General features: G+C 46.0%; 1 protein-coding gene across 1 annotated transcript; it reads right to left on the bottom strand.

Annotated features, from left to right (window-relative positions):
- Positions 1-2,493: 2,493 nt before the first annotated feature.
- On the bottom strand, positions 2,494-17,458 carry LOC146342891 (vomeronasal type-2 receptor 26-like). The gene is made up of 9 exons (XM_084808059.1): positions 17,397-17,458; positions 15,639-15,710; positions 11,489-11,609; positions 10,238-10,356; positions 5,686-5,977; positions 4,550-5,413; positions 4,096-4,323; positions 3,512-3,638; positions 2,494-3,410 (listed from the first exon to the last, which is right to left on the bottom strand). The coding sequence occupies exons 1-9, from the start codon at positions 17,456-17,458 to the stop codon at positions 2,509-2,511; spliced, it is 2,787 nt and encodes a 928-aa protein (XP_084664185.1). The 3' UTR covers positions 2,494-2,508.
- Positions 17,459-17,986: the final 528 nt, after the last annotated feature.

Raw genomic sequence — 17,986 nt, forward strand, 5'->3', positions numbered from 1 at the left:
GGAATCCTCACGGGGTGGTTCTGTTCCGTGAGGATTCCACAGAGCCAAGGGCCACCCCGTTCCACCATCCACCTGCCCCCGATCCCCCCCCATTTTTTCAGCTCTGTCGCTTACGTAAATAATTTCGTAATTCCTGCCGAAAAATCCTTTTTGCACGCCCTTGGTGTCCGTAAAAGTCAAGCCCTTTGTGGGAATTCCCCACGTAACTTCTGCTCACCTGACCTCACCTGACCTCACCTGACCTCACCGGAACTGTCCTGACCTCACCGGAGCCGACCTCACCTTAGCTGACCTCACTTCACCTCAGCTGACCTCCACAGACAATAAACAGAAAAGATGGAGGATTTCTGTGGATGACTGAGCCCCAGTGAAAGAAAGCCTCTGGAAAAGGCCTCGTAAAAAGGGTAAAGCTGTCTGCAGTCTTTCTTCCTCCATTTCCGATTTACGTTTTTTTTCGTAATTATTTTCAAAAAATCCGCCCTTCGGTGGACAAAAAAAATATGGGTCCGTGTGAAGCTCCGGTCTGTGTCGACCTGGCTGCCCTGTTCCAAGGAGGATACCACGGACAGGATTTTTCAGAATTCGGTCCCACTTAAATTCTGGGTGGAATCCTCTGGCATCCCTAATTCTCACTAATATATGCATTTTGTGTGTGCACCTTCCCTAATAAAGACATGATTTTTTTTTAAAGGAGAATTTGGAGAAGTTCCAATTTCCAAAGATAACGGTTTTATTTGTTGAATATTGTTTTATTGTGTGCTCTTTGGTTTTAATTTTTCTGAACTGCCCAGAGACCTTTGGGTATTGGGTGGTATAGAAATGAAATGAATGAATGAATGAATGAATGAATAAATAAATAAATAAATAACTGAGCCTTAGTGCATGCGTTTTTGTGGACTGCCCAGAGACCATTGGCTATTGGGCAGTATGGAAATAAATCAGTCATCTCTTGTTCGTAAGCAAGAGAAGGGCAGTGGCTGGGTGTACTGGGGTGTTTCCTGCTGACCAGGAACTGCTGACCAGGAAGGAGGAAAAGGAGGCAATACCCCATCCATTAGCCATCTCCTGTGTGCTGCCAAAAGACCTCTAGCACCTGGAGTGTGCCCAACCCCTCCTTCGTCTGCTGCCTGGCCAGCTCCTCTTGAGAGCTGCCAGGCAGGAGGAAGAGGAGGTGGCACCCTATCCATTAGCCATCTCCTTCTCGCTACCCTCCCGGATGCTCCCCCCACTCACCTGGGGCCCGTCTGGTGAGCACCATCCATTTTGCCACCTTGTTGTTTTGTTTTTAATGAAAAAAGGGAGCTAAAAGAGACTGTGCATATCTAAATGTGTGCATTTTATAAGCTCCTTTTTTCATTAAAAAAAGAAGAAGTCAACAAACTGGCAGGCACTCGCCAGATGGGCCCAGAGTTTGTGTGGGTGACTTGCCAAGTTTCTGGGGACTCGAGTGCAGGCCTGGGGGGCAAGTGGGGGGTGGCACTTCAGCAGGCACCTGGAGAAGCTGGGCACAGATGGGTTCACACATCTCTACCTATAGTTTTCAGATGCTCACTGAGATGTGATGATGCAGCAGGTCGGCAAGCACCCAATAAAGCTGGGTGCAGGTGAGTCTGTCTTCCCTATTGACCAGAACTGAAGCTGCACCCGGATGAAGCTTCATACCGATTCAGGCTTTGGAGATGCAGACATTCTTCTCCAAGTGCCTTTTTCTGGCATACCTCTAAAACACTGATGGGGGATGGAGGGAGGCAATGCAGCAGAGCGAGTGATGTAACCATCTTCTAGTCCTAGGGAAGGTTTCACCAGGGGCATTGCAATAACTTCGGGTGAAGGATGTGCCCTTTGTGAGTTATAATAAAATCATCTCTGCTCTTCCTCTCAGTTGCCATATGTAGCGAACATGTAGGGAGTAACATGGGAGTGGGGTGACTTCAACTTCTGGGTTGTTGGCTGGCTTGTTTCCTCCCCCACGCTGATTGAGAGTCATTTCCTTTCTCCTTTTGAAATCTTAACTCAATTCAGATCTTACATGTATTCTTTTACACTGAGAAATCTTCCTCTGCCCCCACTGTGGTTTTTATAACCATTTGTATAAAAACGGCATACATCATAGAGGTGACCCTAGATAATAGAATTGAAATAAATCAGAAGGATAGGTGCAGGGGCCAGAGGGATTTGATGAAATAAAAACTGTTTAAGGCTTCTGTTGTTTTCTGCTGAATTGACACTGAAGTCACAAAAGTGCAGTAAGATATAGGTTAATGACAGATGTGGAGCACACAATGGCAGAGGTAGAAGGACTGAGTATTGTGCATTTTTCAAGCAAGGACTTCAGTGCCGCAACCTCCCATTCCCCAGACACAACAAGAATTATTTAACATACCTCCTATTGGGAAGGAGGACAAGAAAGTGCACTGAAAACTGGAACATTGCTCCAAAATCTTACTTCCACATCCATGTCCCAAAACACTCCCAAAACACAAAACAGACAAGAGAAAGACAGATACTTTAATATTTTCTCATGGTAATTTGGTCCTTGCTGTTCAGTTCAGGCCTTAATACAATAATGTAGCATTTAGGGAAGAAGATACATCCCAGTAAGCCAGCACTGGAAAACAGAATGGAGAAGATTTCCACAGCCACCATGTCTTTTCCTCTTGTGCTCAAGTATGTTGGGACAAAGGAGACCCACACACTGCAAAACACCAACATGCTGAATGTAATAAACTTGGCCTCATTGAAACTGTGCGGTAACTTGCGGGCTTGGAAGGCCACAATGAAGCTGATAATGGCCAAGAAACCTATGTAGCCCAAGACAGAGTAAAACATGGTGACGGAACCTTCGTTACATTGCACAATGATTTCTTCAGTTACAGAGTACATATCTAAATCGGGGAACGGTGGAGAGGTTGCCAGCCACAGAGTACAAAGACTTGCTTGAATTAAGGAGCATGGGAGGACAATGTAATGTGCCAATCTTTTCCCCACCCATTTCTTTAGCCTAGATCCAGGCTTGGTGGCTCTAAATGCAAGGGAAACTATTGTGGTTTTTGTCAAAATGCAAGAAACAGCTACTGAGAAGATAATGCCAAAAGTCAGTTGTCGGAGAAGGCAAGTCGCTTTCCCAGGTTGGCCGAGGAAGAGCAAAGAGGAGAGGAAGCAGAGCATGAGGGAGATGAGGAAAATGCATGTGAGGTCCCAGTTGTTGGCTTTGACTATTGGGGTATCTTTGTGCTTAATAAAAGTTCCAAACACCAAGGCTGTGATCAGGGAGAATGAAACAGCCACTGAGGCGAAACTGATCCCTAACGGTTCCTCGTAAGTCAGGAAGGTTATAATTTTGGGAATGCAACCATCTCTATCATTGCTTGGATACTGATCTTCAGGGCAGTTGAAACAATCTGTCATGTCTGAAAAGAAATAAAAAGAGAAAGGAGTCCTATTTCAGTGTCAATTTATCTGAAAGAATAAACACTGTTTGAGGAGAAAGTTGGAGTCCCACTTTACCTACCAGTCTGGTTGGAAATCTTCCCTTCTGGGCATGGATCACAATCATAGCAGCAGAACTTTTCCCCTTCCTTCATTTTCTTCTGCTTACCAGTGTGGCAGTATTCATTACAGACAGAAACAGGGATCACCTATCCATACGTAGAAAATATATTTAGGAACATATATATGCATACATTTAATAGTCCATTTTGAGATCTGATGCAGTATCATTTCCTATTAATAAAAACATATTGCAAGCCAGTGGCGGGTGTCTGTGTGTGTGAATTACCTAGATCCCGGACATAACCTAGGTTAAGTACGAATCACGGTTCTTGGACATGATTTCTTCATATATCAAAAAATGTAATATGATTCTGAGTGGATATAGGGAGAGTTCAGCGTAACATCTAGTTTTTGAATGTATTATATAGTACTGACTTGCTTCAATTAATTAATTAATTAATTAATTAATTAATCTAGGTTTAGATTAATCTAGCTTCTAGAGATGATGACCCTGCATAAGTTCAGGCAGAACACTGGATATTTGGCACCCCCATTACCCATTTGTAAAAGAGATATTTCTCATAGTGTACCCTGAATCCATACCTGGTTAAAATGACTGTGCCATGAAATCATATACTCATTAATGATGAATTCCATTCCTTCAGGATCATTGGGATCCAACTTTCCAATTTTCACTCTCTGGAAAGAGTTATTAGCAAATGTGACCAAGTTCATGATGTCAAATCCACCTCCCAGTACCCTGTTATCATTAAAGGACACCATTTCATTTGCTGAATTGTTAAACAAAATGCAGTGAAGAAATGTGTGGAGCTTATTGAAAGAGAAAAAGACAGAGAGATTTTATAAGATGTTGGAGATTGCAGACTGAAATTGTTTTCAGGCTCCCGCTATATGAGAGAATGTTATACCGACAAATCTCTGTCAGTGAAAAAGGTGTAAAACACTTTTCACCGGTGTTTGAGAAGGAAAATGGGCATTTCTCCTCACCTTGTACTAGTCTTGTCATTGAAATAAGACATGGTGATGGAGACATTACCTGCCAAGGCTGCAGAGACTGAAGATCAATGCTTCTACCTCTCACCATTGCCCAGTGCCTGGCTTTAGACAAGGACACGGCATGCAAAGCATGAGCTAAAGTATAGACAGCATTATAGATTGCGTAGCTGTGGCCAGTCGTGTGCATTTCAAATAGACCTGCAGGGAGACTCTCCAGCTTCTCCTCTCCAGTACATAGTTCATCAACTTCCATTGCCACTCTGGGATCTGGAAAAAAGCAGTCAAATGCTTGCTCCCAGAATTCTTTCAGGAAATCATCTTTTTGGGTCCAGTCAGGTTTGATGATCTGAAGAAATTCCTTGAACCCTGGGAGATCTATTGAGTGAATTGCTAAGGAAATGGCACCTTGGAATGGCTGAAAACCCCAATTTCTCTCAAACCCTGTTGATACAAAATCAGCCTGGCTTGTCATAATCCACATCTTTGCATATGATGTACTTCCTCTTTTTTCAGGATCTCCAAGAAATATAGTTGTTCTTAGCCATGTAATGGTCAAAGTGTCTCCATATAGGATAAATGTACTGGCCTTATCATCTGTGAAAGCTATATACATTTTTAAGAATAAATCATGCATTTCATTCCACTCATCCAGACGGGCTTGTTGTGTGATTCTCCTTGTGAAGGCTGAGCATATGCCATTCTGAGAAAGCAAGGACTCCAGGGTCTTCAAGAAATGTTCTCCACTATCATCATTCACCACAAGGAGTCCCACCCATGTCCATCGAAAATACTGAAGTAACCGGATAATTCCCATATACTGTTGGGCTTCATTTGGGACCATGTGGTAAAAGGGAGAGAACTGAGTTGTGTCACTCTCTTCTGAGGCAAAGGAGCCGTAAGTGAACTAAAAAGCACAGAGGATGTACAAATAAGTTTTGAGCAGACTCTTCATGCATTTTCCTGCTTCTACAAGATATATTTCTCAAGCTGTAAGATTGGGGAGAGCTTGTCAGGAGCTTCTTTTGTTTCTCTTTCTCATATTACGGGAATATACTGCAATTTCCAGTATTATTTATTCTTTCATCCATATCTCTCCCTTCTCTCAAACACAAAATCCCGCACGAAATGAGAAGAGGAGAGAGTAATTTCCCCACACCCTTATTCACGTTCTCCTACCTGTGGAATCTTGTAGAGGCTTAAGATGTCTGCCATCCGGAAGGAGGTATCAGAGCCCAGTCCCCCAACAATGCCTAGTAAGGTTTTCTGGGCCTCACAGTGGTAATTGGGGATAAAGTGACATGTTTTAAAGAGTAGGTCCAATGTGGTCCGATAGGTCATCATCAGATCATAGTAGCTATCGTAGATGTGGAATCCGAGAGTGATATTGGGCAAGATCCTGGGATCCTCATTGATCTGTTTTATGGCAAACACGAAGGCAAGGATATGCTGGTAGAAACTGGTCACAACCCTGGCAATTGAGATCGTATATTATTTTAGGAAAATGAATGTAAGCTACCATGCCACAATCCTAGTCATTTCTGTCTCTTAGTGGTTTAGATGGAAGAATAACCATTTCTTTGTTGGAGTTGTTTCTGATCTAATCAACACCTTCTCCACAAAAGTAATGGATGGTGCATCAGAAGATCAGGATTTGTTCTCTGCATAGTATCACGGACATATTCTGTTGTCTCTTAGGTTGGGGTGATAATCAAATTCCTTCTGACTTGAGGGTCTACATATATAGTCACATCGTGCCCTCTGTCGTGCTGGTCTTGTGTGGATCATATTGTAACAGGCTCCCTTTTTATGGAATATCATCCTAAGGAAAAAAGTCTGAGATTCATAGGTCTATGTTTTCTTTGCCAAATCAAAGCCCAGGCATTTTTATTTTTCTAATATGATCTGTCTGATTATTATGTTTGTTTGTATATTTTGCTTTTACAATACTGTTGTTGGTCTATTGTTTTATCATACGTTATGTGATAGAATTACCATACCCTTGTATACTGCCAGATATCTGGAAGGATGAAGGGTGACAGAAATGTTTTTGTTTTTGTTGTTTGTTTTTTTAAAAAAAGAATATACAGATATAATAAAATTTCTTTTCTTCATTTGTCCCACCTCAGTGTTTAGAAGTACATCATCACTTAGGTGGCCACTGAATACACTGTACTGATTTCCATCTAGCCCACTGAAGCTCATACCGCTATATATTCTTTCTATTTTTCATAGGGATGTACGAAAGTTCTGCCATTCATCTGGGGAGGCCGAATGCCAGTGCATTCGGCCCCCCGAAATCGGTGGCGGAATGGCCCGCCACCCCCCCGGGATGATACTTACCTTGGGTGGATGTTCCTGGAGGCGGCAGCTCCGGCGGCGGCTCCGGCAGTGTTTCGGCGGCTGCGGCGGCTGGTCTTCCGACCGGCTGCCGCCGCCGCCATTTCCAGTTGATAGGCTACGTAAATCCTTATGTAGCCTATCACGGCTGACTTTTTAAAAACAAAAAACAAAAATTCGTGTATGCAAATGGCGGTGGCCATGGCCGCCGCCATTTGCGTTCCTTATTTTGGCACGTCTTAGTCTACATAAACAGTGTAGACTAAGAAAGCGAAAATAAGAGGAACACAAATAGCATAGATGCTACGCTATTTGTGTTCCCCTTATTTTCACCGTAGTCTACGTAAATGTTTACGTAGACTATGACATGCCAAAATAAGGAATGCAAATGGCGGCGGCCATGTCAGCCACCATTTGCGTACGTGCATTTGTTTTTTTTAGGCTACGTAAACATTTATGTAGCCTATCATGGCTGACTGCAGGGACACAAACAGCGGCGGCTATGGCCGCCACCATTTGCGTCCCTGCTAGCCAGCGGCCGGATGTCCGGCTGCTGGCGAAGCCGGCCGGTGGCTCCGCAGAGTCGCTGTGGAGCTCAGCCGGCCGGCCAGGATTCTGGGGGAGGGATGGGAGCGCCTCCCCCCCCCACCATCAGCATAATCTGCGAAAGGTAAGTGATTTTTGTACATCCCTAATTTTTCAGGTCAGAGAAGTCTGCAAAGTATTCAAATGACGTTGGAGTTCTCTAGATCTGACCTGTGGATTCTGCAGCTGATTGACTTTTTCGGAGTCCTGCAAATTCTGTGGACTTACGGACTTTTTGTTTTAGCTTTGGGAGGATGTGCATAAATACACAATTGTGCTCATATGCATTAGTGCTAATACACAGTTGTGTAAGTGGGACAAAAAGCACATGCATCCCTAAAATATCAGATTCTGTCAGTGAGCAGATGATGGAATGAACAATGTCTGAGAATTCATGAAACACAGACAGAATAGATTGAACAACATCCATGTATCCCTAGTTGCAGAAGAGACAGTGAATGCAATGTAGCATTTGGACTGTTGGACTGGAGTCGAGAGATGTGGTTTCTACTCCCCACTCGGACATGATGCTCAGTGGTTGACTTTGGGCCAGTCACTGATTCTCAGCCTAACCAACCTCATTCTTTTGCTTTGAGGATAAAATGGAGGGGCAGGGGGATCATGTAAGCCACCATGGGTTCACTGGAGAAAAAACAGGGGGATTTAAATGTAAGAACAAAAAGTAAAGAATAAGATAATGCGTTAGTTTCCCAACACAGCTACAGACAATGTGGAAATCTGCCTCTCAGTTCCCTGATCTTTGCTTATACCTCCCGTAAACCTTCAGTGCTGAACTTCTTCGCGGACTGAACTCATGCCCCAGGCTCATGACTGTGGCCTATTCAGGAACCGGTGATTTGGCAAACATTACACTCTAATGCATAAACCATCACCATTATCTGATGCGCATGAAAAAGCATTTGCTTGTGTTGTTTGTATCTCCAGATTTCATCCATTTCTGTATGTTTTCTGAAATCTGATGATGACTTTTGAAGCAGTTTTCCCCCACCCTCTTTTCATTTCATGACCAAAATAAATAATGAAATAAATACATATTTGTCTTTGAATGTGTGTGAACCACCCACAAAACTTGTGAGCTGGCTATTGGGCGATATAGAAAAAAATACATAAATCCTTGGATTTGACCAATACCCTGTCAATTTTCTTGGAGCATCCATTTTCTCACATAAATCACTTTTGTGACCTGATGCTCAGAAGATGCAGAGGAGGAAAAACAAACTAACAAACAAACACCTTACTGTGGAACTCCAAACAGCTTCTGTGAAGGGTGATCCTTGAATGTAAGTTCATAAAAAATATAACAGATATGAGAAGCAACCGCACCAAAGATGATTTCGCCTGGCTGATACCACTCATGAGGAACAGGGACTGGACAATCCACAAGACACCTTTTAGTATCTACTTTGGACATACTGGGAGGCAGTAGAAGCGGGATCACCACTAGCCGGAACATCTTCATGTCAAAGCTTCCCTTTACACATGCTCCGCTGTATCGATAAACAGGAACTCCCTGTTCAGCTACAGTGGGGGTGAGGGGTGCCTGACTCTGTTAATGCACCGCTCAAAGAGAAATTTCTTAGCCTTAGTTTTTGTTTTTGTAGCATTACAAGTGCCCAGAATACTAGCTTAGGGGGTGGGGAGCTGTCAGAGAGGAGTTCTAGCTTCCTCCTGCCCATACTCCCAGATCTCAGTGGCACATGGGTTGCATTTATAACCACTTGCAAACTTGCTTGATGACTGTTTTCCAGGGCCTGCTCAAAAGCCCTCAATTGCCAGGTTAATCAATTGTAATGATTTGTATAATTATGAGAACGAAATGATCACTTCAGGCCTTTGCACCTCAGTGGTACTTTGGGAAACAAATAGGTCTATAGAGAAATAGTGACTTGACCAGAAAAAAGCATGTGATTGTCCCAGTAATTTGAACATTACTCTTTCTCTCTATATTTTTAATTGTTATGCTTTTAGTTCACTTTTTATCACTCACTCCCCCTCCTGTGCTCTTCCCAAATCTGTCTTCTCTAAAATATTCTACTCTCCTTCAGAATACCAGACAAAAATGTATGCTCAGAATCTTCTCAGGGAAAAAAAAAGGGATGTGCTTCTGGCATCCTGCAAAGGGGGAGGGCGTGTTAAAACACTATTCCTCCACATTCACATCCAGATCCATTTATTAACATGTAGTTCTCACCTTCTGTGGCCCATTTGATTATGGAAGGAATTGGAATCCAGTACATTCCCTCTGCAGTGTGGGGCCAATCTACATTGCGCCTCCCATCGCAATGAATTCGGTGTCCCATTGGGTTAAACGCTCTTGCATTAAAACGTGATTATTCACACTCACCCATTTTCCCCATTGCAGTGCTTCATCGAATGCGCGAGGTTGGTTCACACTCAAGCGCTGTGCTGTTTTCCTGCGTGTGCTTGTTTGATCTCAGATGCTAAGCGTGGTCAGCCCCAGCTAGTAGTTGGATGGGCGACCACCTGGGAATCAGGCTTCCTGCATTGAGCAGTGGGTTGTTGTATCCCTTCAAATGAGACTAGGTTTTACCCCCTCCTCTCCCCCGCTCGGGATGTTTGTTTTTTTAATTAAGGTATTATCCTCACAGAATCGGGGCTTCTCTGCTATGTTTGTTTTTTTTCCTAATTGAGGCATGATCTCCGAAGCTTCACAGTTGTGAAGCTTCAATACTTAGAAGCTTTGAAAATCATGCCTCAATTAGAAAAAAAAAGAACAAGATAGAGAAGCCCTGATTCTGTGAGGATAATGCCTTTATTATAATGCCTGGAAGAAGCTTCAAACACGTCCAAGGCTTTGATCACGTCCAAGCGTGCTGCAGCTGGGACAGCCAGAGCTGAGATACCTGCCAGCGGGGTAAGTGGCATCACCCCTACCATTGGAGCCTGCTTAGAAGTGCCAAGATAGTGATAAATCAGGCTCAAAGGTTTGCTTACAAGGAGACTTTATGGAGTAACTTACGGCACACAGGCACACCCAATGGTTGGATCAGACAGCTTCTGTGTCTGAACTCCGAGCCACTGGGTACAATGGGCCTTATACCATACATGTCAGCCACAAGGCAGCATGACACTAGCAGGCGTCCCTCGCATCCATTCCCAGCATAGGCTAGAAGTGTTTGGTTCTCAAGCACAGCCGCCTGTAAACAAACTTCGCTTCCCAGGCAGAGGGCTTGATAAGGCTTTCTACTCATTAATAAGGAATGCAATGTAGACTAAGATGGCGAAAAAAGGGGAACGCAAATAGCGTAGACGCTACGCTATTTGCGTTCCCCTTATTTTCGCCATCTTAGTCTACATAAATATTTATGTAGACTAAGACGGCCAAAAATAAGGAACGCAAATGGCGGCGGCCGTAGCCACCGCCATTTGCGTACACTTTTTTTTTTTTTAAGCCAGACATGATAGGCTACCTAAGTCTTTACTTAGCCTATCATGTCTTGTAAAAAAACAACAACACACAAAGCAACAAGACTGCATATGGCGTCAGCGGTAGCCGGTTGGAAGATCAGCCGCCGCAGCCGTCGCTGCCGCCGCAGCTGCCACCACCTGGAAGATCTGCCCCAGGTAAGTCTCATCCCGTGGGGGATCCGCGGGGTGGCGGGGGGGTGGCAGGCCAGTCCGCCACAGATTTCGGGGGGCCGAATGCACTGGCATTTGGCCTCACCGAGATCCGTGGCGGAATTCTCTGCCATCCCTACCGTTTACAGCTAGCTGGTGGCTTGCTGCCTGTAACCCCCCCCCACCTCCCAGGATCCTGCCTTGGGTCAGCCTGCGCTGGTTGCAGAATGAGTGGGAACACCTGCTGAAGTTTCCTCTAGCCTACTGGAGCAGAGTGCTATCTCTGAGCCTCGAGATCTCCAGGCATCATGGAGACTTAAAAACTGCCCTGCTCTGAGGTGGAGGGCTGCCACCAGCGGGGGCAACACCAGAGGGGGTGGGCCCTTTTGGTTTGCCCCTTTGGTTTGCCACGAGGGCGAGGGTGCCTTCCATCTTCTCTTCCTCTTGGATTACTTACATCCTGGTCATCTCTTGATTGCCTGTGCTGTGTGAAGGGAGGTGTGTGAAGTGAGGGGTCCCTGAGTGAGAGCAGGGACCCTCTGCCAACAGCAGTTCTTCTTATGATATTGTTGTTCACCCTGGGTGAGAGACAGGGGTAGAGGCTTCATATCCCACAACTACTTCTCTGCCCAGGGTGGGAGCCTATGGGAGCTTGAAGTGGAGCTTACCCTGGGTGAGAGCCGGGGGGTGGGGGGAGAACTGCTTTGCTACCTTCCAGGTGAGATAGAATGAGCATGAACCAATGGAAGACGGTTACATGGCTAGGAAATAGCACTTGGCTTGTTCTCTGCTTTATTTGGTTTATTAACAAACCTGACGTCTAACTGTGACCAGTGGCTGGTTACAACCACAATTACAAGCTCTGACTGTATTAGTTTGTTTGGGAGTGATTGTGGAATGAGTGGAGTGTATGAGTTGAATGGTTGATTGTATATTTGAATGGTGGGTGGCTGTGGAGAGTGTGTGGGCATTTTACGGTGGTAAGGATGTGCCTAGGAGACTCTAATGTGGGGACCCATGGAGGAGGAACCACTATTCCAGTGACTTGGGGCAGAAGGAGATAGAGCAGGAGGAGGGGGTTGGGACATTAAAGTAGAATGTGCCACAGGTGTTTATACACTGTTCCCCTTCGACCCCCCTCCTCTAGCTCTCATGTAGCTGGTAGCTCTTCCACTGTGCCCTCATGTCTTGCGGTGCTGCTATTTAATGCCAGATTGGTCTGCAATAAGACCGCACACATTCACGATTTAAATGTGGATGAGAGGGCCGACCTGGTGTGTAACACTGAGACTTGGGTGGGTGAGCTGGGTGGACTCAACCTGACTCAGCTCTGCCCACCTGGGTACTCAGTGCAGCACCAACATAGGTTGGAGGGCGAGGGGGGGAGTTGCCATGGTTCATAGAACTTCCATCTCTATCTCCAGGAGACCACTCCACCTTGGAGCAGGCCTTGAGAGGTTGCATCTGGTGTTGGGCCATAGAGACAGATTGGGGATGCTGCTGGTGTACCGCCCACCCTGCTGCCCAGCATCCTCGCTAACTGAGCTGGCAGAGGCAGTCGCAAGTGTGGTGTTGGAGGAACCCAGGACGGTGGTTCTGGGTGACTTCAACTTCCATGCTGAGGCTGTCTCTGGAGTTCCAGCTCAGGACTTCATGGCCTCCATGACAACCATGGGGCTGTCTCAGTATGTCATCGGCCCAACATATAAAGCAGGGCACACCCTTGATTTGCTTTTTGCTCCAACTTGTGAGATGGGTAGTCTGAAGATTGGGGGGCTCCAAGTAGCCCCATTGTCATGGTCAGACCATTTCCTGGTGAGATTTGAAATTATGGCATTCCTCTCCTCCCGTGGGGGTGGGGGACCTATTCGGATGGTCCGCCCTAGGAGACTGATGGAATCCAATGGATTTCTGAATGCTCTTGGGGATTTTCCAGTGGAGAGAGCTGGTGATCCAGCTGAGGCCCTAGCCTCACTGTGGAACAGTGAGATGTGGAGGGCCATCAACATGATCGCACCTGAATGCCCTCTCTGGCACTGTGGAGCCGGTTCTGTTCCCTGGTATACTGGGGAGCTGCAGTCAATGAAACAGGCTGGACATCGGCTGGAGCGCAAATGGCGCAAGACTCGAAGTGAAGATGACCGAGCACACTCTAGAGTGCATAATCGTGCCTATTGCATGGCAGTGCAGGAAGCAAAGAAGGTTTATTTTGCTGCCTCCATTGCGTCCTCAAGTAGCCATCCAGCAGAGCTCTTCCGGGTGGTCTGGCGGTTGTTAACATCTTCCCCAGTAAATGGGGCCCTGGCCCCGTCGAGGACCCGCTGTGACCTTTTTGCATTGCACTTTGAGGACAAAATTGCTTGTCTCCACAGCGACCTTGATGCTGTTGTTTGTGCAGTACCAGTCGAGGTGTCTGATGCCACCATCTGTCCGATTTTGTGGGATTGGTTCCAGTTGTTACGGCCTGATGATGTGGACAAGATGCTTGCAATAATGCAACTGACCATATGCCCTCTTCATCCCCATCCCTCCTGGCTAGTAAAATCTAGCTGAAGGGGTATGACTGGGTGGGTCCAGGAAGTGATAAATGCTTCCCTACAGGAAGGGGTGGTCCCTGCTGTCCTTAAGGAGGCAGTAGTGTGGCCACTCCTGAAGAAGCCCACCCTGGACCCAAAGGTATTAGACAACTACCGCCCAGTTGCAAAGACCCCTTTTCTAGGGAAGGTACTTGAGAGGGTTGTGGCGAACCAACTGCAGGCACTCTTGGAGGATACTGATTATCTAGACCCATTTCAGTCTGGGTTTCATTCTGGTTACAGGACTGAATCAGCCGTGGTTGCCCTGATGGATGACCTCCATCGAGAGAGGGACAGGGGGAGCGCAACCCTGTTAATTCTGCTTGATCTCTCATTGGCTTTTGATACCATTGACCATGATATCCTCCTGGATTGACTCCATGGGATGGGAATTGGAGGCACTGTGCTACAGTGTTTCTGGTCCTACCTCCGGGGCTGATTTCAGAAAGTAACATTGGGTGAGTATTTCTCGGCCCATTGGCAATTGAGCTATGGGGTGCCACAGGGTACCATCCTGTCCCCAATGTTGTTTAACTTCTATATGAAGCTGCTGGGAGCGGTCATCAGGGGATTTGGAGCTAAATGCCATCAGTATGCTGATGACATGCAGCTCATCTCCCTGTGACATCTGAATCAGGAGAGGCTGTGCAAGTCCTGAATCAGTGCTTAGACTCATGGGCTGGATGAGGGCCAATAAACTGAAGCTGAATCCTGGCAAGACAGAAGCCCTGTGGGTGAGTGGCTCCTGGGTCCAGGAGATAGGCTCATTGCCTGTTCTGGAGAGGGTTGCACTCCCTCTGAAAGATCAGGTCCGTATTCTGGGGGCGCTCCTAGATCTATCATTGTCGCTGGAGGCCCAAGTGGTCACGGCAGCTCGGAGTGCCTTTTACCAGCTTTGGCTGGTTCGCCAGCTACGGCCTCTCCTGGACAGGGATAGGTTGACCACGGTGGTACAGGCATTAGCAACCTCAAGACTGGATTACTGCAATGCGCTCTATGTGGGGCTGCCCTTAAGGCTGGTCCGGAAGTTGGAGCTAGTGCAGAATGCAGCAGTTCGGCTGTTGTGGGGAGCTGCCCTTTTCAGCGTCTAACTCCTTTGCTGAGGGAACTGCACTGGCTGCCTACTCACTACCAGGCCAGGTTTAACGTTTTAGTAGTAGTGTACAAAGCCCGAAACAACTTGGCACCAGGATACCTGAGAGAGCACCTCCTTCCCTACCAACCTGCCTGGTCACTGAGGTCATCAGAGGGCATGTTCCTGGTGGTTCCACAAGGACCTATGGCCCAGTTGGAGTCCACCAGGAGAAGAGCCTTCAGTGTGGTGGCCCCCTTTCTGTGGAATTCCCAGCCTTTAGAGGTCAGGCAGGTGCCAATATTGTGTTCTTTCTGGCACCTCGTGAAGACTTTGTTCTTTCAAGAGGCCTCCTTTGCATGACCAGCCATGGTTTCTTGAACTCCACTTCATTGGGATTTTCTTTTTTAAAATGTTTTAACTTCTATAACTCTTTTAACCATTGTTTTATTCTTATCATGTTGTTCACCGCTCTGAAATCTTCTGATGAGGAGCGGTATATAAATATTGTAAGTAAATGAAATAAATAAATTTAAAGCTGCCCCCCTGCTGAAAGGAGACCTTGTCTGAATAAGGAAGGGGCAGGAGAACCCTGGGGGGCGGGAATGAGGGAAACGACCCTTTGAATTGTCCCTCCCCACCTCCCCAGAGCCCCCACCAAACCTTGGGCCAGCCAGCCCAAGTAGCACAAATTTTGCTCCTGGGCTCACTCATGCCGTCTCGCTGCAGAGCCCACGGCCCCTCAGCCTCCCCACAAGGGAAAGCCTGAGCCAGTCTCTAGGGCCAGCTAGGCCGTAAGGCCCAGGATCGCCTGAGCGGTCTTAATCCGGCCCACCGAGAGCCCAAGGATGAAGCATCCGCTGCCTTTGCAAGTGTGGTTGCCACCCCAGCAAGAAACCTCGGCAAGGAGAGGCCGCCACCTGCCAGCCGCAGCCGCTGTTGCGCACAGCATCCCTCACCTGGGAAGGCTGTCGCCGATTGCCTCTCCAGAGTGAGCAGCCAAGCCATTGCTGCCGCCCACGTTCCCCCAGCTGCAAAGCGCGTGGCACCCGCTTTACAGCTGCGCATCAGAGAGGCATTGGGGAGTGGCGTGGAGAGCTTATGGTGGCTCTCTGCCAGTCCCAACTCTGGTCGCACCCTCACAGGCCACTGATCACGGTGGGGACATCATCTCACCCCACCCGCCCGCAACAGCCCACCCAGAGGCCAAGCAAGCTGGACTCGAGGTGTGACATATTTGACCAAAGAAGTGTGCAATAATCCCAGGAATCCAAACGTTCTTCCCCACCATGACATTATCACACCCCTGCAACGCTGTCCCAAAATTCATTTCACCAAACTATTTTGCTGATTCATCTCCACATGACCTTTCTTTCATTTCCTTTTTAATACAGTGAAAATAGAATAAAATGAGCTACTGGAGAAACAATCTGCCACTGTGTAAATGTGTACATTTTAATGTATATATTCAACTGTTGTCCAACACAATTATTGCCCTGAGTGAATGCCGAAGGAAGCTGTTCCTTTTCTTTCCTTTTAATGGTGGAAGATATGTTTGTAAATTCACCAAATATCAAAAAAGTAATCCAGAACTGGGCTTTCTGGGAAAAGCAAAATGGGAGGTATTCCAATTAACTCCCCACTCAAAGCATTTTACCTAAACCTCACGATATTCCTGGAACAAAAGTTTCAGTTTCAAGGTGAATACAACAGCTTAGAAATTGTTCTTTTTCATTTGGTAAAAAGCCATCTTAGAAAACACGTTGTTTCTTTTCTACACACCAGGCCACAAGTGTGCATGCTAAAGTATGAGAAAAGCAGCTTGATTCCAAATTCCCATAGGGATTAATAAATCTGTCAATTTTCTTTCCTCCCTCTCATTTCTCCAATCATGAATTCCTTTTGTCTGGAAATTTGAAACTTTTTCCTACCATAAGTTTGGTTTGTCCAATGTTGAGAAAAAATTTTTGCAGAACAATGTACATACATTTTTGTGCGCACTTTTCCCTAATAAACACACTTTTGTATCCATTCTTTTGATTGGAGAATTTCTGTGTCAAATCCAGAGAAGTGTGCATTGCAAAGGAGAACTGAAGCTTGGTTTGCACATTTTCAACATTCCAGAATTTGGTAAGTGTGCATAAAATGTGAACTGAACAAATTTCTCCCCCATCCCTAGATTCCCATGGTGAGTAAACACTAACAGTAAAGTGGGGCTATAGGGTGAAAGAAATATCTTGGAACAAAAATAAGAGCAAAAGTCTGAATGAAGGTCTATTAACAGGTTCGCATCATCACTCACAGCACAGAATCACTGAGGGCACTGAGGTCACATCGGGGGTTTCATTTCAGTGAATATACCTGGAGGGATGCTTTCAATGTTTATAGATGCCTTTTGTCTCCAATGATTGAGCACAAATGGTGTAAGTTCCTCTTAGACATCTCAGCACACTTCTGTTATGTTATCTTATGTGCCACTGGATCCCCTTGTCTTACTATTCAGATTTGTTTTAATGTTGGTTGTTTCATTCCTTTCTCATTCCATTCTGTCCCATTCCATGTTAGAAGAATTCCATCTGACTCTCTAGATTTCTTGTGCTCTAATCTGGAATGCCTATGCTTGGTGTTGGGCTCTCAGGAGAGCTTAGTAATTCCATTGGTGTACTGCCAAACCTGCTGCCCTAAGTCTACCTGTCTGAGGAGATGAAAGTGGTCACAGTATCTCAGACATGGTGTTGAGGACACCCAGGCTTGGATCCTGGGTGACTCCAACTTCCATTCTGAGACTACTTGGACAGACAGTTCCAGAAGGTTGTGCTGGGTGACTATAAATCTGCCTCGTAGACATTCCATTGCGGCATCCCTCAAAGCTCTGTTTTGTCTCCAATCGACATAAAATCACAGAGAGAGGTTATCCAGAGTGAAGGAGTGAAGTGCCGTCAATATGCAGAGGACACCCAACACTACCTCACCTTTTCAAGAAATGCAGAAGAGGCAATGACTATCCTGAACTGGTGCTTGAACTCAGCAATGGACTGAGGACCAATAAACTAAGATGGATCCACTCCAATAATAAAGGGTAGTATCCAATGTTAGTCCCATGTAGAGTAGACCACTGAAATGAAAGTCACAACTAACTTAACTCCCAGTCATTTCAGTGGCTCTGTTTTGTGTCAGACTACTATTGGATACTACCCAAAGAACCCTATTGATACCCAGGTCTATTGTAAGCAGGTGAGTCTGTCACCTGTCAACTTTTACTTTTTTTTACCACATAACCTAAAGGGTGAAAAGGAAATAACTGGTG

Source organism: Heloderma suspectum, chromosome 6 (genome assembly GCF_057233095.1).
Source record: "Heloderma suspectum isolate Gila_16-S chromosome 6, 16-S_ref, whole genome shotgun sequence".
Taxonomy (NCBI): domain Eukaryota; kingdom Metazoa; phylum Chordata; class Lepidosauria; order Squamata; family Helodermatidae; genus Heloderma; species Heloderma suspectum.